The sequence below is a fragment of the Ziziphus jujuba genome, chromosome 5, assembly GCF_031755915.1.
Source record: "Ziziphus jujuba cultivar Dongzao chromosome 5, ASM3175591v1".
NCBI lineage: Eukaryota > Viridiplantae > Streptophyta > Magnoliopsida > Rosales > Rhamnaceae > Ziziphus > Ziziphus jujuba.
Window position 1 is genome coordinate 16,289,360 of NC_083383.1, and position 25,679 is coordinate 16,315,038.

Consider the following 25,679-nt stretch of genomic DNA (forward strand, 5'->3'; position numbering starts at 1 on the left):
TTTAGAACCCAAGTAAGGAAGAAAAACAACAAATGAAGTTGAGGTGGAAAGAGGCGGGTGGTAAGAAATAGAGAGACTAATCTAATGCAGGTATAAACCATAGGCATCAGCAGAAATAATCCTACACGGTAAAAAACAGAAAAATCCTAATATATATAAAAATAAAATAAAAAAAATAAAAAGGTATTTCTTTTCGTCATCCGAAATTCTAAGCAACCAAACAGTCACAACCGCACATTTCCATTTCCAGAATCTCGCACTTTTATTACAAAACACACAAAGATTGAAAAACAAAATCACCGAATGCCTACTTTACAAACTGTGAAAAAAAATTTGATTTTGCAATACAAATGCTTCACAAAAAGAAATAAAATTAGGGGTTTTTAGAGAGAGAGAGAGAGAGAAACTCACAGTGATGTTAAGAAACTACCATTGAAGCTCGAAACCAGTCCTCTGCTCCAAAGACTGTTTGATGACAGAGAGAGAAATGGGCGTCTTGCAGATGCGAGAGAGGAAAACACTTCCTTTATCTCACGGGGAAGGGGAAGCATGTTTTAATTGGGAGAGAAAGGCTTAAAATATATATGTACAGAGGAGACAAAGGAGGCAGAGACGGTGGTAGAGGCAGAGCCAGAGGATTTGGAGGAACTTTAGGAACCCTTCTCTTCAAATACCACTGGCTAATGCAGACAAACCCTTCTCTTCAATGTCAACAAAAAAAAGCAAAGGAACTTTAGGAACTTCAGTTGCCGGCTAGATCTGTGAGAAAGAGAGAGAAACAAATGAGAAAAAAAAGCATGAAAACAAAACCCTAACAGAGAAGCTGAACCCTAATCTGTCTGATTAGTTCCTGATGCCCGACGGTGCCACACCATATAGAGAGAGAGAGAGAGAGAGAGAGAGAGAGAGAGAGAGAGAAGCAATAATACAATCTGAGAAATGGCTAACCTTAGAAAAGTTCCTGGAGAGGTGGAAAGAGACGAGAGACAAAGGCAGAGAGCAAGAGATACGGTATAAGGCTATAAGCATCAGATTTCCTTTTCAATTTTCAAGCATCAAATTCACAGAAAAAGTAAAAGCTACGATTGGTATGGGTCGGTTCGGTTTGGGTTGGGTAAATTTTCTACCCACCCGTAACCCGAACCGAAAATGACGGGTCTTCTGCATCTGTAACCAAACCGACTCGATTAAGACTTAAAAACCAACTCAAACCGACCCAAATAGTTTGGTTCGGGCGGGTTGGTCGGTCCAAGTCGAGTTTTGCCCACTCTTAGTGAGTACATCCAATCTCCCTCCAACTTTCTCTAAAGTAATCCCTCTAAAAATGAAATTAATGATAGGAGAGTAGAAAGCTATAACTTGCTAACAATATTTAATATTTACTATAAAACCCATCAAAACTTTAGTGAAATGATAATGAATTGGTAAGTAAAACCCATAGCTTATAAACTTTTAAAAGTGTCTTAAATTTTATATTGAATACGTCTGAAGTTTTTGAAATTCTTCATTCAATAGATGCAAACATTTGAATTTTAGAAAAATCTTTTAAAATTCAAATTAAAAACATCCACCAAACAAAAAAAAAAAAATACTTAAACATTTTAAATTTTGTGTTTCCTTTCCATCATCTACCAAATAAAGGAAAGGAAACAGACAATTATAATCTTTTCATTTCTTTCTCTCGTACTGAACGGCAAAGGGATTAAAATTGTGTTTTCCTATAAAATCAATATTTTAAGGAGAAATTACAAAATATCCCCTCAAATTTAACCTGTATTTTAATGAATAATATTAAGGATACCATAACGAGATTATAATATTATGTTAACTAATAAAATGTTAATACATAATCCTTGATACACAACTTGGTAAATTTAAATGGGATCCATAGCATTACTCTGTTTCAATTTGCTATTCTAAACTCTTTTCTTTTCTTTTTTTTTCTTTTTTTATTTTTTTTTTGAAGCAAGTTCCCTCTTAAATTAGTGCATGATGTCAAATTGCTCCCTTTCTAAAACTGTTAGCTATAATTTGAAAAAATTGGTCATCTAATATTCCAAATATCTATTTAAATAAACAATATGTCAACATTATAACTTTTTTGAATCAAAATTGAATAATAATATAGATATAGATAACAAAAATGTTTTGGTTAATACATAGTTTAAGATATTGAAACTTTAAGTGAAATTTTTATATTTTAAATATATTGAAAGGAAATTTATCTCCCAAGTCGAAAAGGATATAATTTCCATAATATCTACCAACATGTTCAATATTTCACCATAATTTCCTTGAAAATTTCCATCATAATATCCATATTAAATCCTTCACAATTTGGTTAAAAAAAATTCATAATTTCTATAAAAATTTTCAAAAATTCCATAAAATTTCCATAGAAATTTTAAAAATATCTTTTTTTTTTTTTGGTTAAATTTTTTTATCAAATTTTTTTATAAATATTATTGATATTTAGTAAAACTTTCTGCCAAATTAATATTATTGATAATTTTTTTACCTTTTAATTGTATTCCAATTATTAGGCAAATAAAAACAAAAAGAATTGTCATTTAACAAACAATATCTAAATTACATTAAACAAGTCTGTCTATCATATTCTTAGAGAAAATTAAACCGTAAGTTATAAATTTGCCACCAATTATTATTATTTTTTATAATAATAAATTTAATATTTGTATAAATGTTATAAGATAGATAAAAAATAGCATGTAGACAAAAATTAAAAGATATGCAAGAAATATATTTTTTGCAATCTAAGGTTTAAAATTTTAATATTAATGGTATTTGATACATGCAAACTTAATTCTCAAATATTTATATCGATGATATATTAACAATTACATACAAAATTATCAAGAATATATATCTTTTAATAATCACTTTTTATATTTCACATTTTAAAATGAAAATGAGGAAGATACAAATAATTCTTAACCACCTAAGTTTTTTTATAGTATTAAAATGATATTTGTAAAATATAATGTAATTGTAATAATTGTTCTATTATCTTAATTAATAAATAATTTTATTAAATATTTTTTTTTGCATTTTTTATTAATAATAATATATTTTTAACTATTAAAGCTTATTATAAATTAATTGATTAAGCAAAATACAATATCCATTCAATATTTTTTCAATTTTAATAGTCAATTTGATAATTAATTAATTAAATGAGCTAATTCTAAAATTTTAATAAAAAAATTTATTTTTTAAATAAATTTCCATCATTTTTATAAGTTTTTATTGATTCCAATAATTTTTTATATCTCATGGATATTTTTATAGTTTAAACTTTCAATATTTCTATCAATACCAAAATTTTGAATTTTCGGTTAATATTTGACCAATTTTATTCAAGGTTGACGTGGATATTACATGGCCAATTTTGTATTCTAACAAATATATATATATATATAGATGGGGTAATTTTTTTCTTACCTATATATATATATATAGGTAAGAAAAAAATGATTCTGTTCACCTCACAAAATTAATAACCACACCACATTTTTTATTACATTTTTATATTTCAAAAATATCCTATAATAAAAGGCCATAAATACCCTTAAACAAAGAAGCAGACTAAAAATAAAATACATTAAAATAGAGTTTGACAAAAAATAATAAACTTTAATTATAAAGACAATAAAGTTTAGCGATCAAAAGGAAAAAGTTAGAAAAAAATGATTGGCAAATCATTCTTTTATATCCTAAAAATTTAAGTATTTTTTTTTTAATTTTTTTTCTCTATATTTTTTATTGGGTTTTCCCTCTTGTTTTGTTTTTTTTTTTTTTAATTTTTTATTTTTATTTTCATCCTATATGTGCTTCACATGTATAGTTTTAATTTTCATCATATATACTTAAAGTCATATTCAATATAAATAACCTAAACGATTTGAACTCATATGAGTTATGTGTAAGAGAGAAAGTAAGTTGCTTTCAAATTTTATAAACTAAACAAAAATGCAATGATATGTAGTATTTGTTCAATATACATAACCTAAACAATTTGAACCCCATCCAAGTTATGTATACTTAATGACTCTCATTCTATCTATAATATATAAATTGAACAAAAATGCAACAATATGTAAAGTAATTCGGTATACATGACCCGAACGATTTGAACCTATTTGGATTGTATATACCAAACAACTCAAATTTTCTCTAAATTATATAAATCGAACGAAAACTCAAGAATAATTGAACTTGTTTCTTATATACATATTTTTATTTGTATCCGATATATACAGCCTGGACCACCTCAAAAGCTCCTCCAAGATTGCCAACAGGAGCAAAAACTTTCTTACATCTCTTAAGAGAGAGAGATTTTATTGAAAAAAGCAAAATCAGAACTTGAGCTTTCTTACATCTTGAATTTTTGTTGCTTTTCTAAATGAACTAGTCCGAATCTAATTTGTTGCTTATAAAAATTGAAGAAGCAATGAAATAGATTTGGAAATTAGGGTAGTTAGAGAGCATCTTTTAAATTCAAAAGAAATTAAGGGTAAAGATGTGCAGTGTATATATTTAATTATATTTAAGAGTAAATTAGGTATAATTTATTGTATAAGTAGTAAAAATTGAATTAAAAATTAGTATATGTAAAATGCAACATGCTTATTAAACTTCATACTGTGAAATATGAATGAAACTACCTTTAAAAAAAATTAAAAGACAAATTGAAAAATGGATAAAAATTGAGACTGGACAATTTTTATATTTTATTTTTTTTAGAGTGTTGCTATTTAGAAAATATACTACATGTTGATGTGAAATTACTAAATTACCCTTTTTGTTTTATAATGTTTTTTCTCTTAGGGATTTATTATTTTCTCCAATAATTATAGTAGGATCCGACAAAAACGTAGTAGTCACCGAGTGTTCTTATGACACTTGGAATATTTTTTTATTTCATATTTTTTTGAAATGTTTTTTGAAAACTTTTCAGACCTACAGCCATGGTTTAATCTCCTACCAATATGCCTCAAGGAAAACACACCATAATTTATGTTTATCCACTATGGAAGAAGAACCATTGGAGATTTGCCAATAACATTCAAAGCAAGTTGTCGGCGGTTATGGAAGGCTATCGGAGTTTATGGCAAGCTGGTGTTTAAGGCGTTAAGGAAGAGATCAAATCCTTCTTCAAAAAAATAAAAAATAAAAAATAAAAACTGATTTAAAATTATGTAATTTTATATAAAAAAGCATAGCAGCACTATTTTCCTTTTCTGTTTTTCCAGCAAAACTTGGGCCAAAATTGACTTAATTGGGTCAACTGGATGGGCTTGGCCTATTAATGATCCATTACATAGATGAGCCGGACTGATTAACAACATATGTGGGTCACATCCTTTTTGTTTCTTGGAATACAATTAAAGACGATGTTTGACATATGTACGTGTACATATATATATATATAGAAAATAGTATACTAGGTCACGTTTGACAGATTTTATCCGGGAAATACCTTGTAAATTAACTCAAGCGTTCACCGGAAACATCACGGTTTAATACTACAAGTCTTGATCAAAAGTTTCTCTTTGAAAGCTTAGTTGTCATCACTACAATCAACCTTTTAGTGGTTGATCAAACTATAATTTATAGTTGCTTGAAATTAATAACCATAACAACATGATGCTTGACGTAAATCTCTACAATATCAATTCGGAATATCTACTTCCACATTCACAATGACGTAGATCCATATGGATTTTACATGTGTTTGTAAGTGTGAAAGTATTGTAGATTTTGTCACGCTTAATAGTTAAATGATATTGTGGATGAAATATTAATTATAATTTTTCTAATTAATTACTTGATTACTGTTCTTGCTTTTTTCTTTCTTTTTTTGTTCTCTAGCTCAATTTGTTCATGTTGGTTTTCTTGGAAAGTGGCAGTTTCGAGCATTGTTGCCTCGATAATGGTCACTAAGAAATGCTAGTTAGTTCTTTCAAATAGTTAAATTATCATTTATTTTAAAATTTTAAATTATAAATTTATTATGTATATTAAATTATGTATGATATTCTTTCTCATTTATAGGTTATTTTAATCTTTATAAATATTAATTTATTAAATAAATGGTAATGCGACAATGATATTACTTAAATTTAAGTTTTTAGAATTTTAAACTTTAAAATCATATTAAATTATCAATAATCTCATGCTAATTTATTTAAAGCATAAGATAAATATAAATTATCAATTATTTCAAAAACTTAGATTATTCTAATATGTATTTATTAAACATATCAAATTATGTCTAATATAGATAACATTTTGTATTTTGCTAATAGGTGGTGTTACTGTCCAGCTAAGAATTTCATTGGAAGATTATTTCTCATCAGGTGTTGGCCTAACATTAATTAACCATTATTCATTTGTCTGGCTTCTTGCTCGAAGATAATAGTACATTCAAATATGTTATTTCCATCACCACTTGTCGATTACCAGTAGACCCTATGGCTGATACAAAGATTTCAATGCTATGTATTCAATTTTTCATAAGAATTTTTATTTTAAGGAAAATTAATTTTCGATGCATCAAGTGCAGATTCATTAATGATAATCAAATAGACTCTATACATTTGTTGTTGTTGTTGTATTTTTTTTTTTTTTTTTTGGGTAATATACTTTATAAATTGTTTGTTAAAAGTTTGAATCCGTACATTGTTTGTTAAAGTTTCAACTTACAATGTTAATAACAAAGTGTAAACTTTTAAAATTGTTTAAAATTAGTGTTGCCTTTAATCTCATTAGTGCTATATCCATGGTAGATCATGAAAGTGGTTATTGAATTTGGAGAATAAAATTTTAGCTTGGTCAATGGCCATTGGTTTGTGGTACTATGCCCCCTTCCTCGATCCCAAACAAACCTTTCCCGGTTATGACTTTTTTTGTCTACCTATCACTTTCCAATATGATTTAAAATTGCTTCTGATTTAAATATTTATATATAGATATAATACGATTTGGGATTTATATATATTGCAAAAATCGTGATAAATTATCGATTTTTTGCCAAACCCATATTTTAAACAATATATATATCACCAACACTTTGTGTTCTTCTTTTTCTTTTTTCTTTTTTTTTTTTTTTTGTGGGATATATATTGAATAGGGGATGTGAGAATTTTTTTAAACAGTAGACATCAGAATGTGAACTATAGCACTTAAAGTCTTAATTAATTGCTTAAACTTTTACAACTTTATTACACAAAAAAAATAAAAAAATAAAATAAAATAAAAGAGTACTTGTGCAACTTTTGATTACAATAAAAAGGTAGCGTGTACATCTTCCCTGGAATCACCTAACACGTGGACCAACACAAATTTTGGAGTTTTAAACGAGGTTTATAATCACAACTATACTTTGCATTTTGTCAGTAAAGATATATTATTTTATCATCAATATTCAGCTAATTGGATGGAGAAATTTTTAAAGTAAGAAATAGGTGGCCAATCATATTCTTTTACTTATAATTATAATACACTTCTCCTTTGTAATGCTTTTTGACACCCAAATGACAGAGCATTCTCTCATTGTGCAATTTGAGGCTGGGTTGTAACGTTCACTTTATTTGTTGAAACTTCAGAAATTTTTTTGATTGCCCTGAATTCTTTCCTTTTTTATAATGTGAAAGTTGATGTCTGTTTTTCAAATACTACTCCCACTTCTAAATGTCTTTCAAAGAAAAATTATAAAGTAATTCTTTCAGGCTTATATGGTCAAAAACATATATATATATATATATACATACTTTCTTTGAAGGTGCCTCATCATTTTATGGATAAAATATATATCCACTTTTAAAATCTTCAATACTATACATATTAATATATGTAGCATTTTTTTATCATCTTTAAATCGAGGTTTAAAAATATATTATAAATATTATAGAGTTCATTTTGTTTTATTAGAATTTTTATTTTTAATAGGTTTATATAAATTTTAAATATACTTTTAAATTTTAATAATTAACGTAATTCAAAAACTAAAAATAAAAAATTTTTAATAAATAAATTATTAGTCTTCATAGAAGGTTGATTATAATTAATATATGTTATATCTTTTAACATTTTATTAACCAACATATTTAATTTCAAGTAGTTATGCGGGTGATTGATCCCAGAGTCCCTCTTTTTAACTTTTCTTTGCTTTTTGTTATTTGTGTTAAGGTTATGATATCATCATGACACTATCATGATCAAAGCCATGGCTTCTCCGCCAAAAGGAAATTTAACAACATAAATCTCTTTTGTCAATGGAACCATAGTAATTCTTAATCTTCATATCAAATTTTAAAATAAAAGAATATTTCAATTGAAATTAATTTCAATTTAATTTTTAAAATTTTAAAAATATTACTTACTTTCCTCCAAATTTCAAATAGATTTCTTTTCTTTTATGATTTTATTCATACCTTTCAAAATAATTTTATCTACATCTTTTATAAGGTAATTTTCAAAACTAAAAGAATTAGATTAAAATTAATGTAAATTTAAAAGGTATAGATAAAATATTCCATAAAATAAGTTAAAAAAATAAAAATAAAAAAGACCACTTAGAAATTTTAACCAATAGATCCATGGAACCGTTTATTCAAATTCAATAGGATATATTACAATTTTATTACATCAATTATTATTTGAATTGTCAAATGAGGTTGGATAAGTTGATATGCCTTAACACTCACATCTGTAAGATGAATTGAAGACAGCGGGGAGGAAAAAAATGTTTTAAAAAAAATGAATTAATTATGCAAGGTATTAAGACATATTTTATATTTCACACTCAAAACTCTAAAAACTCTTATATTGGGACAAATTTCCAGTGTGTTTGGGAGCACACAACTCCCCCTTCTCACAAGAGGGTGGGACTTTACACAATCGATTATTTTCTTATATAGTCTCTTTAAAGTGCAAACTATTGTTTATGATATTGCCAGTTTAGCCTAATTATACAAATTGATTTTTTTTTTCTGATAAATTTAGTTAAATTAACCATACATACTTCACAAAAATAAAAATAAAATAGAACAGAACAGTTTTAAGCAAAGCTGAGTAAGTTTTGTATGGTTAAATATTACTTGGCTTTGTGTATAGTTAATTGTAATCAAATTCATCCATAAAAATTTCATGATTATGAACTAAATTAATAAGAAAATAATAGTTTGGAAGACAAAATACAAACATGTGTCATAATTAATGATTTAAAAGTAAATTTATATTAACTCTATTTTTTATTAATAGAGAATATTTTGAGTAGTACAATGTAATCAAAATTTTAGTCTATCTTATCTGGTGGGATCTCATATAGTCATGATATCTCCGCTCCATATCAAATGTGTGTGTATATACATACATACATACATATATATATATATATATATATATAACTGCTGTCTCCGCCAAGAGCTACATTTATTCTTCAGTTGTATCGGATCCTTCATATCATGCATTTTCTATATCTAAATTACCAAATTTTTTTCTTGCCACTGCACGTCCCTATCATGTTCTCTGTAGATTAGAATAATATTATTGATATATAACCATATCAATTTTCAAGACCTAAAATTCTGCAGGGATTCTAGTCTTTTTGAAGAATGATATTCACATGCTCAGCTCCCTGATTTCCAAAACAAAATATAATTCTAGACAAATTAAAATTGAGATATATGAGATATTAATATATACTTGCTAAAAAGTAGTGAAGCCATTTTTGCACTGAGTTTTGTGCATGGAGGGTTGTGTTATAATAAACAAATTGCAGAAGCATTTTTAAATAATAAAATGGGAAAGATCTTGAAATAATTGTCACCAATTTTTTATCCATATCCTTATATTTGGTAGAATTTGCATATCAATTTGTTGAGGCTTTTATTTCAATTTCTGAGCCTTTTTTCTTCTTTTTTTAAATGTACGAGTAAACAATGATTGCCGAGGGAATCCGAAGGGATTGAATTATATATATATATATATATATATATATATATATATAGGTAACAGAAAATAAAAACACGTAATGGGTTCGACATGAGATGGGTGTTCATCCCATGTGCCCAACCCCTCAAATGTTTTGTGTCTGCTGTTTTGTGATATGGCAAACTTCACAATTTTGGTGAAAATGCGGGACACAGTTCCAACATGTTTTGACAAAAAGAGTGATGCAAGGGAATTAATCTTTGGTATTTTATCATGTAAAAAAAGTAAAAAAACCTAGAACACCAAATATGGAATATATATACATATATATATTTATACACAATTAAATTCGGAGGATTTTATATTTTCAACATCAATTTTTTTTTATCAGCCTTTAAATCAAGATTAAAATTTGTACAATTAAATTTACTATTTTATACATAGTATTTGTACATGTTAGTATATATTTTAAAATAAAAAATATTACTTGTCATCTGTGCTAATTGTAAGGTTTAACGAGATGATGAATATTATAATAAATATGATGAGATTAAAATAAACTCAGCACCATTCGTAATTTATTTAAATGAACGCGACATAGATATGTAGTTTATAATATCTGACATTTCTTAGCAAATGGCATATTTGAAAAGAGGAATCGCACTTTGATACATATAGTACAATATGTGTTGGTAAATTTTTAATTTGCTATTTCTCTTGTGGATTACAAATTATACTTAGTTTATACATTTTCTTATGTATGAGATTGTAAAGTTGAAGTTATAATGTATGATTACGATATCAAGAATTTGGACTCTAAAATCTTTAATGTTTATTTTGTTGGTTATTGTAAATGGTACAAGAGTTTTGAGATTTATTGTCTATCTCACACTATCATGATTCTTAAGTCAAACATGACTATTTATTTTGAGGATATTTTAGTTTTGATGAGAATAAGGTTCGTAAGGATTTTTATTTTTTTATCTCAGAAAGGAAAATGTATTGATTGTTAATATAATTAGCTATAAAAAAGAATGTATTTTTCTAAATTAAGTTTTAGAGTAAAATATCAATATATGATTAAATATAGTCAGTTAATAGTTCTTATGTTAACAATCGTACCATTGATAATAAATAACAAAACTTTTTAAAATAAGATGGTAGATAATTTTCAAGAGAAACTAATATATACATTTGTATGAAACTTTTAACTTCAAATCTCTTATCCACCGTTGGATTAGATCATTTCAATTGCCATGATGTTTTGTCTTAAACATGGTCAAAAATGCTGGTGCAAAAAATGGCCTATATATATATATATATATATATATAAATGTTATTGGGTAAAACACATCCTACAATATGTTACAAGATATGTAATAGTAAAAATTTGTTATTGCATATCCTGCAACATGTGACAGATTATGTGTGGGTAACTTTCCTCACCATTTAGTAGGTGACTTCCTCCACAATAACAGTTCTCTCTCTCTCTCTCTCTCTCCACACACACACCCCCCCCCCCCCCCCGCGGCCCGTATATATATATATATATATATTAAGTTTTAAAAAATAAGAATAAAAAACAGTTTTAAACCTAAAGCTACCCTTCAAAGTTTTACCGAAAACTATATCCAAAATTTTATAATAAATTATATAATATAGTAAAACTTTTTTATAATAATACTCTACATTGGAATAACAATCATTTAATTATAAATACTTTTGATCTCAATTTGGACCAATTATAAATAAGAATAAATTTTACAATTTAATAATTATCTATATATTGGAAAAAAATATATGGTATATTATATTTAAGGTTCAACATGATATTAAACATTTATATAAAGTTATCTGGGATAATAATTTATTCTTTAAAGTTGTTACAACATCTATAGATTTGTTGGTATATAATAATTCACCGGCATAAACACTTTCTTGTCAATGTCAAAATATTTTTAACTACAACTCTACTAAATTCTTATTTTTTCATAGTTGTAAAATTAATTTGGTCTCAACAATATGATTATGAAAAATTTTATTGCAATTTTCTTTTTTTCAAATAGTAAAGCTGAATGCGCACCAAATGAAAAAAAAAAATAAAGCTCAATTTTTTTAGATAATTAATTAGTAAAAAGTGCTTCTAGAAGATGATGCTTAAAGTTAGCTTAACCACATAATTTCTAGTTAAAAACAAATGTTATTTATAGCACAATTTCCTTTTCTTTTTCTCTTTTTTTTTTTTTTCTCTTCCTTTTTTAACTTTTATGTATTTTTTAGGTGAAATCCTCTTCAACCGAGTCAGAAGCAAATATTATATGATATGCCAACTTCTTATAAAATAGATTAGTAGAAAAACTTAATTTCTTTGATATCCCAACGACTGACTAAGAAAGGTAGCAGACCGTTGAACATTAATTATCATAAATGAACGCCAAAGTTTTGAAATTGTGAAGGGTCATAAAAGCTATCTCTGAAAAACAAAAAAAAAATATATATATATATATATATATATTTATTTCTCAGTGCTGTTTTAGGTCTGATGTTTGCAAGTTGTTTGACTAGCAAAAAAGGTCAAGGGTAATATTGGAAAGTAAGCTATAAATGGGACCCAAGGCATTCAAGTAACCCGGCGGGGCTTGAGGTCGGTTGGCAAATGGCAGAACAACTTGACGTCTTCGCCCTTCATCTTCAACCCTGATCCAACCAAAAGCAATAAATTACACCAACTTGCATCTATTTTGAAGGCCCCGTGACCCATCTACCATTAAAAAATTTCCAACATGTATAATATATTAGAAATTATCTACTTTGGGTGCTTAGCAGCCTAATCACTATCGATATAAGCCACATGGAAATCAAAATAAGTTGTTCGATGTGTCCCAACCTGGTAAATAATTTTTATATTATATATATGAATATATATATATATATATACCATATAAAATTTTAATACATTGAAAATATTGTTTTCAGTTTATAGTAAAAATCGTATTGTCATAGTAAGTGCTATAAACTAGATGATACTATTTTAAGATGTCTCCGTCCATACATATAAAATCCCAATTCCTTCGATGAAAAACCCACAAATAATTACATTAGATGTTGTTTGGTAACATGGTATTTTGTTGGAGAGTCTAATTGGGTTGAGGCTGGAATTTTATGAAGCTAATATTCAACAATCTGTGAGGAGTGTGTGCACTATTGTTAAGTGGTTGCTACCTAGGTTGGGTTCCTACAAAATTAGGGTAGATGGTGCTACTTGTGAAGCCCACTGTATGGTAGGTGTGGGAGTTGCAATCCGTGACAGTTCTGGAAACTTACTAGGAGCCATGACAAAGCCTTTCTTGGGCATTTTAGTGCCCTGGTCAGAGAGAAATTAGAAAACCAGAAAGGTAAATGAAAGGAACATGTGGAAAACTGAAACAAGTTTATATATCTTTGGATGAGTATTGAGTCTCTTAGATGGAGGAAAGACCTGACTGGCTTCTTCCAACATTGCAAACGAAATGTATCTTTGGGTTTTACATGCTATATTTCTGAAAATAATAATAATACATAAATAAATAAATAATTCAACCTAATTATATGTAATTAGTTAATTTGTTATGATGTCTACGAGTGAAGAAGTTTAAGAATGACTTGGGATTGCTAACCTAATGACAATGGCAATATTGTCCTTTCGCCACAGTCCAATTTATAATTAACACCAATGACAACGCATAAATTTTAGATTGGAAATCCCCTCCCTAATTTATAAAATAAAAAAATGAAAAAAAAAATAAACCAATTGGAATATGATTACTTTTATAAAATAAGATTATATTTCATTTGTAATTACTTCAATAGACGTGATGTGATACATTGTCCGGTCTTTATCTTCAAACTGATGTCGTTGGCATGTACCCAAATTGTTGTTCTAATCCAAGCAAACCTACAGCAATATCAAACACAACCTCAATATAAAAAATACACAAAAATCTCACTCGCTTAATTTCGTATAAACACGTATATATGGATAGAATTATATTCTATATAAAATATTGATACACACTAAATAAATGAATATCATTATAATAGGTGTCCTTAATTAAGATATGAAAGATTATAAGGCCCTTTGGTACTTGAAACTTAGAGCCTAACATACCTACTTTTCTGATACTAAAAATATTGCTATTTTTTTTTTTTCTTAGGTAATAAAATTGAGTTTATTTGTTGAACAACAAATGATCAAAAAGAAGGAAATAACATTAAAAGTTTTAGAAAGAGGTGGAAAATTTTGAGACCCATTATTGTTATTGTTTTTTTTGATGAAAATTTTTGAGACCTATTATTGAGACTGAGAAAAAAGAAATGACAATGAATAGCACATGTCAATTAATTAAAACACAATAAATTATTGGGATCTGTCAAAATCTCAACAAAATAAATAAATTGTAAATTTTGCGGTACATGGAGGGTACTTATTTTAGGACAGGCCCACCTCAGACCGCTCACATACTTTGTGACAGAAGCACAGAAAACTGATTATGTAAAAACCAGAGAGACCCATGTTATTGGCAAATCCACTTGCTCCTTCAATTCTCACCAGTCACCAACATAATGAGGTGAGAAATTTGTGTCACTTCGTTGACTATCCTTTTCATTATCTTTTAGGAATACTTTCTTTGTTGTTGCTTCTTTAAGGTTTAGAGCTTCTGCCAATAGCTCTAGTTTCATGGCCAAATCAAGAGTACCCCATTTATTGGGTTGGATGGCTTTCTTATCTTCCTGACTTTGTTCAAGTGGTTCTTTCTCGTTTCTTGCCCAAATGAAAGGGTTCATCAGTCGTTAGTGTTGATTCTGTCATTTTCAAATCTCGATTTCCATTGGGTGTTCTGTATAAGTTTGACTTTTTGAGTCTGATTGATAGAATCCTCTGAAATTTTCAGTTTTTATTTTTTTTCTTTAAACTCCCTTAGTTTTTTAGAATATGGGTTTTCTTAACAGCAGTACAGAGTTGAATTAATGTAGATAGGATTGACTCTTAAGGGTTGATGGAGATGGTATTGCAGAAAAAGCTAAGTAAGGTAAATGTTTCCAATTTTTAATCTTTTGGTCTAGAAATTTATTTCTTCCATATTAGATATCTGGGTTCTTTTAATTAAGCTGAATTTCTAAAAGGTCAGCCTGGAATTTTTCTTTTTTGCTTCCTTCCTGTTATAAGATTGGGTGGTCTTTTTCTTTTTCTTTTTTTTTCTTGTTCCGAAGAATTTCCGGGAATTGGGCTTTCAGAGAAATACAGTAGATTCATTTGGTGAACAGAGATTTGTCATTGACAAAAACTCGTATGTAAACAGTTGAGTGTAAATTTTCAGTTTTCCACATGTTCCTTTCGTTTACCTTTCTTGTTTTGTAAATTCTCTTTGACCAAAACTCATATGTAAACAGTTGAGAGCAAAGTTTCCGTTTTCCACGTGCTCCTTTCATTTATGATCCTTCCTAGTTTTTGTAAATTCTCTTTTCTTGCATTGGTTAGTTAGTTGAATTATGATTCTGTGATTTCTGATTTCCCAAAAGTAGCTAGAATTAGGTTCTTGGATCAGTCATGGAAGCTTGGAATTTTGCTCGTTTCATGGGATTCGTTTGGCTGTCTATCCTCCTCCTGTCTGAATCCTGTCTAGCTAGTATTAGAAGTATTGGTAAGATATATCCAGGGTTTCAAGGATCCCAAATGAATTGGGTTGACAAAGAGGGCTTGTTTCTTTCATCTAACAACTCTGTGTTTGTTTTTGGCTTCACCACCATTCCCCAAGATGTTGAATTGTTTCTCCTAGTTGTTGTCCATTTGAGTAGCTTAAGAGTAGTCTGGTCTGCAAATATTGGCAAGCCAGTTGCGAATTCTGATATGTTTGTGTTCGATAAAAAGGGCAAGGTGTTCTTGCAAAAAGGCGGAAGTGTGGTTTGGTCTATAGATACCGGTGGCAAAGCTGCTTCTGCAATGGAATTACAGGATTCAGGAAATTTGGTTTTGCTAGGGGATGATAATCAAACAATCTGGCAGAGTTTCAGCCATCCCACAGACACCCTGTTATGGAACCAGGAATTTGTTGAAGGAATGAGACTTGTTAGCAATCCTAACCCGAATAACTTGAGCTATTTTCTGGAGATCAAGTCCGGCGATGCGATTCTGTTTGCAGGTTTCAAAACTCCGCAGCCTTATTGGTCGATGGCAAAGGAAAATCGGAAAACCATCAACAAAGATGGTGGGGTGGTCAGTTTGGCATCTCTAGATGCAAATTCATGGAAATTCTATGACAGTAAGAAAGTCTTACTATGGCAACTTATTATCTCAGACCCTCTAGATTCAAATGCAACCTGGATTTTGGTTTTAGGAAGTGATGGCATTATCTCTTTCTACAATCTCCAGAATGGTAACTCAAATCCTTCACAAACAAAGATACCAAGTGATTCCTGCAGTACTCCACAACACTGTGATCCATATTATGAATGTTATAGCGATAACCGGTGCCAGTGCCCCTCAGGTCTTAGCTCCAGTCCTAATTGCTCGACGGGGATTGTCTCTCCATGTGGTGGTTCGAAGGGATCCACAGAGCTCATAAGTGCAGGGGACGGACTCTATTATTTTGCACTTGGATTTGTTTCACCCTTTTCTAAAAGTGATCTGAATAGTTGCAAAACTTCTTGCCTTGGCAATTGCTCATGTCTTGCATTGTTCTTCCAAAACAGTACAGGAAATTGTTTTCAGTTCGACAGAATAGGTAATTTCCAAAATTCTGACAAGGGTTCTAGCTATGTTTCTTATATCAAGGTCTTAAGTGATGGAGGCAGTGGCACAAACACAAGAGGGAGTGGCAGCAACCAGAAACATTTTCCATATGTAGTGATTATTGCCATTTCGACAATACTTGTTATTTTGGGTCTGCTTTATGTGGGATATCGTTACACCAGGAAGAAGAAAAAATTGCCAGAATCTCCTCAAGAGACTTCGGAGGAGGATAATTTCTTGGAAACTTTGTCTGGTATGCCTATCCGTTTCAGCTACACAGATCTTCAAACTGCAACCAATAACTTCTCAGTCAAACTTGGGCAAGGAGGGTTCGGTTCAGTTTACCAAGGGATTCTGCCAGATGGCACCCGACTGGCTGTGAAGAAGTTGGAATGTATTGGTCAGGGAAAGAAAGAGTTCCGAGCTGAAGTTAGCATCATCGGTAGCATCCACCATCTCCACTTAGTCAGGTTAAGAGGCTTCTGTGCAGAAGGAAGCCATAGACTTCTTGCTTATGAGTACATGGCGAAGGGATCTCTGGATAAATAGATTTTCAAGAAAAACAAGGAGGATTTTCTGTTGGATTGGGATACAAGATTTAACATAGCATTGGGCACCGCAAAAGGGTTAGCTTACCTCCATGAAGATTGTGATGCAAAGATTGTTCACTGTGACATAAAGCCTGAGAATGTGCTTCTTGATGATAATTACTTGGCCAAAGTCTCAGATTTTGGTTTGGCAAAGCTAATGACTAGAGAGCAAAGCCATGTTTTCACCACACTGAGGGGGACCAGGGGATACCTCGCACCAGAATGGATCACAAACTATGCCATATCGGAGAAGAGCGATGTTTACAGCTATGGAATGGTGTTGCTAGAGATCATAGGGGGAAGAAAAAGCTATGACCCATCAGAGACCTCGGAGAAGTCCCATTTCCCATCCTATGCGTTCAAGATGTTGGAAGAAGGAAAACTGAGAAATATTCTAGATTGGAAGATCGAAATAGATGAAACTGACAGCCGGGTTTCTACTGCTATCAAAGTTGCATTGTGGTGCTTACAAGAGGATATGCATCTGAGACCATCAATGACCAAAGTTGTTCAGATGCTTGAAGGCCTCTGTGCTGTTCCACCTCCTCCAATATCTTCCCCTCTCAGTGGTTCTCGATTTTTTTCGGGCTTCTTCAAATCAACCAGTGGGGAGGGAACTTCCTCAGGACCATCAGACTGCAACAGTGATGCCCATCTCTCTGCAGTGAGGCTTTCAGGACCAAGATAACATTTATTGAAGATAAGATAGGCAGTTTTTTTTGTCCCCTTTTTTTTGCCTGGTTAAATTAAGATAGGTTGTTAATTGCTTCTTTTATTCTCTTAAATCTTTTCGTCTTTTGTATATTTATTACAAAATATCACTCAAAATTTTGTAACACTAGCAATCACGTAGCATGTTTGTGCACACTTGTGCTTGTTCTGTAAATGAACAGTGTTGAATATATATATATATATATATATATGCTTTAAGTAATTTCAACATGAAGTAATTAGCTCCATACTTTTGCAGTCCTGTTTTATCATTTCAATCATTTTTTTTTTTTTTTTTCCCCATGGAAAGATAGTTCTTCCTTAAGAAGTGCTCAGCTATAAATACTAAATTCTCCTTCCATTCAAGTCAGTTTTACCAGCCTATCTATTAATATTTATTTAGAATATTGTTATGGATACCCAAAAAATCTACCATGTATACTAAGTGATGGGGTGGTTTTTTTTTTTGACTGATTTAAGTTTAGTTAAACTTATCTTTTCAAAATTTCACTTCTTTATATTTATATTATATTAATTTATCAACCAAACCAATAAAATAACAACACATTATCTTACTATATCATTTTCGTAAGCACATTGATAAACTTCATGATAGCATATTGGTAGATTTCATGATACCCCTAACATTACCATTCTATTATAATGTACCAAACATATATTCGAACTTCATATTGCAACATAATTTAGGAATTGTTTTGGAAATTATATATTTATAAAAATGGGTTTGTAATTTGTAAACCAGCGATTATGGTCTTAAACGTTTTCTAGGCTTTTTTGTGTGATTAATGGATCGGGTCAACTTGGTGAGGCCCAAATCCAAAAGGGGCCTCCTCTGTTAAAGTCTTTTGCCCGTTACAAAAAACAATCCATCTTCACCGTTCGTTAGAGATGGCAATCTCTTCCGCCACAACAGCCTTCTGCTCCTCCCTTCTCTGCTCTACCGCCATTTCCTCCTCTTCCTCTCCCACCACGTCAAGCTTCCAATTCAAATTCAAATTTCCCGCCAAATCACTCCGCTCACCCTCCCCAGCGGTCACTCAAGCCTATCGTTCTAGTATTCCCTCCACTAATGGAGGTTCCGGTAAAGCATCGATGATTTTGTTTTCGTTATGATTTTAGCCTTTTTACGCCTCCTGTTTGGTTACTTAGAAAATGAAACAAAGAATTAAAAAAAAAAAAAAAAAAAAAAGGAAAGTAAAGAGCAAGAGTACCTTTCGGGTTCTTTCTGTCTTAATTGGGTTAAGTGGTTGAGCAAGTTTCTTTCTTTTTTTTTTTTTTTTTTTTTTTTTTTTTAATTCTTTCTGTTTTTCCCAGATGGGGATTTGCAAAATCATTTCCTCTTCTCTATACATCCATTTTTCTCGTGTACCAAACAAGTCGAATTAAAATCAGTTTTTGTTTTTTTGAAAGTTTTTTTGGTTCTTTCTGTCTTATTTGGGTTAAGTGGTGGAGCGAGTATTTTTGTTTTAATTCCTTCTGTCTTTCCCAGGTGGGTTTTTATTTGCAATTTCATTTCCTCTGTTCTACAAAACAAGTCGAATTTAAATCGGTTTTGATTCAAAGTTTTTGTTTTTGTCTTTTTTTCTTTTTCTTTTTTTTCATTTTTTTTTTTTTTGAATTTTTTTTTCTCTCTGATGTCACAGCTCAGAATCAGTTTTGGTTTAGAAGGGGACTATTGTTTACAGCCACATTACCATTCCTTCTCTCTCCATATGAATCCTTCGAGGAATCTCTATCGAAAGCTGCGGAGTAAGTCCTACCAAACCCTCAATTTTTTTTCATATGGTATTGTCTTGAAATCGTAACTCAGTTTCTTGTTAACTGTATGTTCCTATTGAAAACCAACCAATCTTACCATTTTCTCAGTGAAGGAATGGGTTACTATGTGGTAAATGGTTGCACATTATACAAATAATGTGTGAGAATGATTTAGTCTGTGTTGCTTTTATTAATTGCCAAGCTGCTAAACTCGGATAAAAACTAGAGAAAATCCTTTGTCCTTTAAACTTAATTTTTTTTATTTTTTACCCTCAATATGATTTTTGTTTTCTCTAAGCTACATGATTATGTACTTTATGTGTTATGAAATACTATTGGAGTTAATGTTAGTGCATGGATGCTGGAACCATCTTACCTGACACTTGCTCTTTCAAACATCATATATATGAAGGTTAGGTAGAGGTGAATATCAACTTATGAAGGATGAGTTAAAGAAGGTAGTATCCAAGGGCAAGGCTGCTGGTGTACTTCGTTTGGTATTTCATGATGCGGGAACCTTTGAAATGAATGGGGATTCAGGTATTAATTCAGAGAACACGATGATGGGATAAATTGGTGCATGACCTCGATCCATGTTTATGTTTCCAAAATGCCAAATTTTAATAGATTAAGCATCCTAAAAATGTAGCTTGTTACTACAGCTTTCACCCTCATATCCAACACACCCCCCTCCCCCCTCTCCATTCTCTTAGTTGGACTCCACAATCAGTTGGCACAAAAGATTTTGACTAGGCAGTTCCAAGTAGTGAGTTAAGGTTTTGTTTAAGTACATTTGTGTTCTTGCACATCTCATTTCTTAATCTGATATCTTTGCATCCTCATTTACCTCTGCTAAAACTGCAATGCTTTGGCATTATTACTGCAGGTGGTATGAACGGTTCTATTATTTACGAACTTGATAGACCTGAAAATGCAGGTCTTAAAAAATCTTTAAAGGCATGCTCTCATTTCTCTCCTCTCTTACCGGGCTTCTAATTATCCCTTCAATATCTTCCTTTATACGCAAATGCATACATGTGATATCTAATATATTCATCTGATTGTTTTTATTTCCAATTGGGAATATTCCCGTATTTTTAAACTTTAGAATATGTCCTAACTGAATAATTCTGATCAAACCTGCTAGTGGCTAAGCTCCAATTGAAATATTGTTGTTTAGGTTCTAGATAAAGCAAAGAGTGAGGTGGATGCAATACGAGCAGGTTTTTATCTTGCAACATGCTGTTAGAAGAAGTTTCCAAATGTAATGGCTGATACAGCAAGACACTGACATGTTCTGGATGTTTCCATGATTAGTATCTTGGGCTGACCTTATTGCTGTGGCTGGAGCTGAAGCAGTTTCACTATGTGGAGGTCCATCAATCCCTATTTCGTTAGGCAGACTAGATTCAACGTAAGAAGCTTGCTCTTTTATCCTAGAAGATAATTTGGGCATTCTAACTTAACATTTGGTCAATTTGGTATTAAGATGTACGTGGAAAAGAAGAAGAAGATGAAGTTACAATGAAAAAAACGCTTAGTTAATTGAATAATTTACAAGTTTTGTATTTTGGCAGCACTTGTGTAAACCAACAGCCAAGTACTACCAAAATCTAAATTATTCCTGCTCAAGAACTTACTGCTTATAAAATGAACCACTGATCCAATATAGGGAGCCTGATCCTGAAGGGAAACTTCCTCAAGAATCTCTGGATGCTTCTGGTCTGAAGCAATGCTTTCAAAGAAAAGGCTTATCGTGAGTTTCTTTATAGAATACATTATTTCTTTGGATTCTATCTTCCTTTCTTCCGAATGGTCTTACTCTAATTTTTATGTCCCAGTCCCCTCTAACACACATGCACAAAGCAGAAAGGAAAAAGAAAATAACATAAGAAAATGTTTGTTTAGAATTAGGACAATACCTAATGTAATAGTACTTTCTGGCCTTTTGAATTTTTTTCCACAAGAAAATAGTTCCTTTAAAAAAATTAGTTATGCTTTTTTGTTGTCATAATTAACTGGTATGAAAGAGAAGGCACAAAAATAATGCTAGTTTTAAAATAGAATTTTTCAACGAGAATTCTCATTTAGCTTTATTAGTAGTTATTTCATTTCATCATTTTGTCAAATACGTGTTTTCTCCCATTTATTTTGATCATTTTGTCGTATAGTAAAAGTTTATTAAACAGTTTTTCCTACTACTTACCAGTGGATAGAAACAATTGTAGATATACAATAAAATGAGGGCCTAGATTGAAAAAGTACTTGGCTTTGATATTCTCTATATGCCCCACTTTGGAAGCAAATATACAATAGTTAGGGTTGCAATATGATATGCCAAAACTATAATAAATTTTATGTGAATGGATCTGTATACCAGATTTAAGTTTTACTTCATGGTCCAACTGCCGAGGCTTCCTTTTCTTGCTATACTGGTTCAGAACCTTCCACATATATGGTTATATTTTAAATTTTTTTGTTTTTTTGAGCCTGGAAAAAGTTGAGTGTTTTGTATATGTATTCATTTAAGATTTAAGTTAAATAACGTGTTAAAATTACCTGATATCATATTAAGCAGAGCATAACAATACTGCTTCTATTTGCAGAACCCAAGACCTTGTTGCTCTGTCAGGAGCCCATACTCTTGGAAGTAAAGGTTTTGGAGATCCTACTGTTTTTGACAATTCATATTTCAAAATTCTTCTGGAGAAGCCATGGACATCTTCTGGTAAATAGCACAATGTGATAACTAAACTTTTATGAATTGCTTATGGATAGTTAGCTGATAATATAAATTTGAAAAGAAAACCCCGGAATATGAGGATTCAGCAAGTGTTTTAAATTTGCCCCCTTTAAATCAGCGTTGCTGCATTATGGTTTAGGATAAGAGCAGAATTATGGGATAATGCCTTTTTCTTATTTCCAATCAAAATGTTGAAATTTTGAACATTTGTCACTTTTTATTGAACATTTAAAAATTAAAACAACACGATGTCATTGTGTATTTTGTATAGCCAAATTTGGTTAGTTATTCTAGTCACTTTCTTTCCAATTTATGATTAGTAATTTATTCTTTACATGCAGCTGGTATGTCAAGCATGGTTGGCCTTCCTTCAGACCGTGCACTTGTTGAGGATAATGAATGCTTAAGGTGTTTTTCCTTCAAAGACCTCTTGAGCTGCCTTTACTATGCTGTTTATGAGAGCTTGAGCTCCTAGATCCAATTTTATGTAAATCAGACAATTATTGGATGCGGTAGCTAAAAATAATCGGAGACAGTTCACAAATTACTTAAATATATCAGAAAACTGAGTAACATACTTTCCTAGCAAGGATTTTGACCGCAAGTATGAGGCTTGGTTTCTGATATGACTTGTGTTTTTCTACTAGTTTCTTTTAATCAAGAAATTCAGGAAAGAAATAGTTGAGAAAAACATTTGTTTCCCATTTTATTTGAACCCATTTTTAGTGTGTCAACTTAAACTAGAAAAATGAATTTTTTGAACCCATCATAATTATGTTACTATGGATCATTATCTATATTCTTTCCACATGCATATCCAAAGTTAGACTTATTTTTTATTTGCAGGTGGATCACAAAGTATGCCAACGATCAGAATCTATTCTTTGAAGATTTCAAGAAGGCTTATATCAAACTGGTGAATTCCGGTGCAAGGTGGAGAAGCTTATAAATATCATTTCCGAAAGACACTTTGTTCCTTCTCTTTTCTGGCTAGCTTTGTATTGTGTTCAATAAAACAGAACACAGAAAAGAATTCAAGAAGTATAGAAATGGGCATTTAGCCTAATGGTTTGAGGTTAAGCACTATTTGGATCAGGAGAGGCGTGGTGTTTGTCCAGTGGATTGGTTTTGGACAATTTGGGAGATCTGTTCTTAGCGTTTATACCATTAAGAATGATGATATCCTTGTTCTTTAAGGTCGATTTGTCTCACTATTCTGTGGAGGCCTCTGCAAACTCTTATCTACAACTCCTTGAAGCTAACCGCTCTAAAAGTCACGTTTGAGAATAATTTTGTGAATCACCTCTTCATCATCAAGTAATTTACAAGGAATCACATAATTGGTGTTTGTACCATAATTGCCAAATAAGTGATTCTTAAGAAATAAAATCTTCGAAAAGCATTTCTCTTGTTAAAGGTGATTTTAATCACTTTCAAAATCACTCTCAAACAGGCGTTGAGTAACTAATATGATTTTTTATTTTTTATTTTGGTAAAAAAAAAATTATATATATATATATATATTATTCATGATTAATAGTTATGAATACCGGAATGATGATAAAATCATAATCGTAACCTGAATACTTATTATTAGTTGGAGTGTCTTTTGTGAGCTAATTAATAAACATCAGTTTCAATCCTCGATCAAGATCAGAAAAGTGCCTATAAAAATGAAATTTCATGTGTGACAAAAGAGAAAGTGCATCTAAGATATAGTAATTATATATAATGTATGCCTGCAGTCCTCACTTGTCATTTATTTTTAAGGACGAGCAAGGCCGCCTTTTGAAGTAAAATTTTCACTGTAGGGATTACATACAAATGTATGTATATTCTATCATGACATTTGAAGCTTTTTTTTTTTTTTATCACTATTTGAATGTTTTTAAAAGATAAAATACTAAAATATTTACTAAATTATATGATATATGATATAAAAATATTTAATTGATTTAATTTTTTTATTCACTTAAAATTTACTTCTTTATAAGAGCATAATAATATTTTCAAAGCTATTATTAAAAAAGTTTTAAAAATATATTGGTAAATCAAACTAATTGGGTCGAATGGGCCAGGACACACAAGGCACAAGCTCTTAGCCTTAAATTTGATCTGCTATTCAAGTGGAAGGGCCTCTTAGATATGATTTGAACCCCAAATTGGCAAACCATCATCATAGGGATTGAAGCCAGTTTGCCGCTGCTGATAAAACACCGAACAATAATTACCCATAAATATGTTCTCGAACTTCTCTTTCATGTAAAGGTTTCGTGGCCAACTTCAGTGAAATGATGAGCTAACAGGCTCTAAAATTCAGTAAAATCAGTGTCTCATTGATTGAAAATTAGGTGCAAACTCGTATGGAAATTAGGTACTATGAGATGTGAATTTTGAGGTAACAAAAAAAAAAAAAAAAAGTATGGTTTAACTTTTTTTTCGTGTATTTTGAGGTTAAAAACTTGGGTTTTGGGAATACGATTTAGTACCCTAGATGATTGGGACACCATGATTGAATAAAAGAAAAGGATTGGTGGTGACCCATCAAGTAGTAGATACCATCACTTTGTTGGTGGGGGAATTCTGTTTTTTGTTGTCACTAATTTCACAAGTTTCCCAACAATTTTATTTTAATGTCACTTCTATTTCACTCTTAATGCTTGGCTTCACCCTACTTCAGGAATCTTCTAATTTCTGTTTATTACAAACATATTTATCTGAGTGAGTTATATTTGCAGCATGTCAAATCATTCACAAAACTAAACGATGGGGATTTTAGCAATCACACTTATATATGGCGGCCCTAGGGCCAAAAAAAGAAATATATATATATATATATATATATATATTCGTTGGAACTAAAGAACTAAAAAAGCTAAAATAAAAACCATATTGATATGGATATTTTGTACCAAGACCATCTCAATTGATATTTTAGAACTAAAGAACTAAAAGCCTGAATGGCTAAAAAAGTAAAGTAATACTGCCAATAACACTTACCTCACGTTAGTAAATTTTCAATATGTGGTTATATAATATAAATATATATATATATATATATATATAATTTTTATCTGCTAGGCTGCTAGGTGAGTACTACATACCAGCACTAGTAGATGGCTATTAGCTT

General features: G+C 30.5%; 2 protein-coding genes across 3 annotated transcripts; both read left to right on the plus strand.

The window, feature by feature from the left end:
• Nucleotides 1-14,462: 14,462 nt before the first annotated feature.
• On the plus strand, nt 14,463-18,262 carry LOC107421173 (G-type lectin S-receptor-like serine/threonine-protein kinase SD2-5). Its single transcript, XM_016030354.4, has one exon. It carries the CDS (start codon nt 15,545-15,547, stop codon nt 17,273-17,275), a length of 1,731 nt encoding a protein of 576 aa, XP_015885840.3. The 5' UTR covers nt 14,463-15,544; the 3' UTR covers nt 17,276-18,262.
• Nucleotides 18,263-18,907: 645 nt separating this feature from the next.
• On the plus strand, nt 18,908-23,745 carry LOC107421180 (putative L-ascorbate peroxidase 6). 2 transcript variants are annotated; one of them, XM_016030361.3, is made up of 10 exons: nt 18,910-19,129; nt 19,692-19,797; nt 20,219-20,346; nt 20,693-20,763; nt 20,987-21,029; nt 21,124-21,220; nt 21,479-21,562; nt 22,413-22,534; nt 22,891-22,957; nt 23,396-23,745. In XM_016030361.3, exons 1-10 carry the CDS (start codon nt 18,937-18,939, stop codon nt 23,496-23,498), a joined length of 1,014 nt encoding a protein of 337 aa, XP_015885847.3. In that variant the 5' UTR covers nt 18,910-18,936; the 3' UTR covers nt 23,499-23,745. The 2 variants fall into 2 exon arrangements, with proteins under 2 accessions (XP_048332566.2, XP_015885847.3); XM_048476609.2 differs by lacking the exon at nt 21,479-21,562 and having other exon boundaries at nt 18,908-19,129.
• The last annotated feature ends 1,934 nt before the right edge of the window (nt 23,746-25,679 follow it).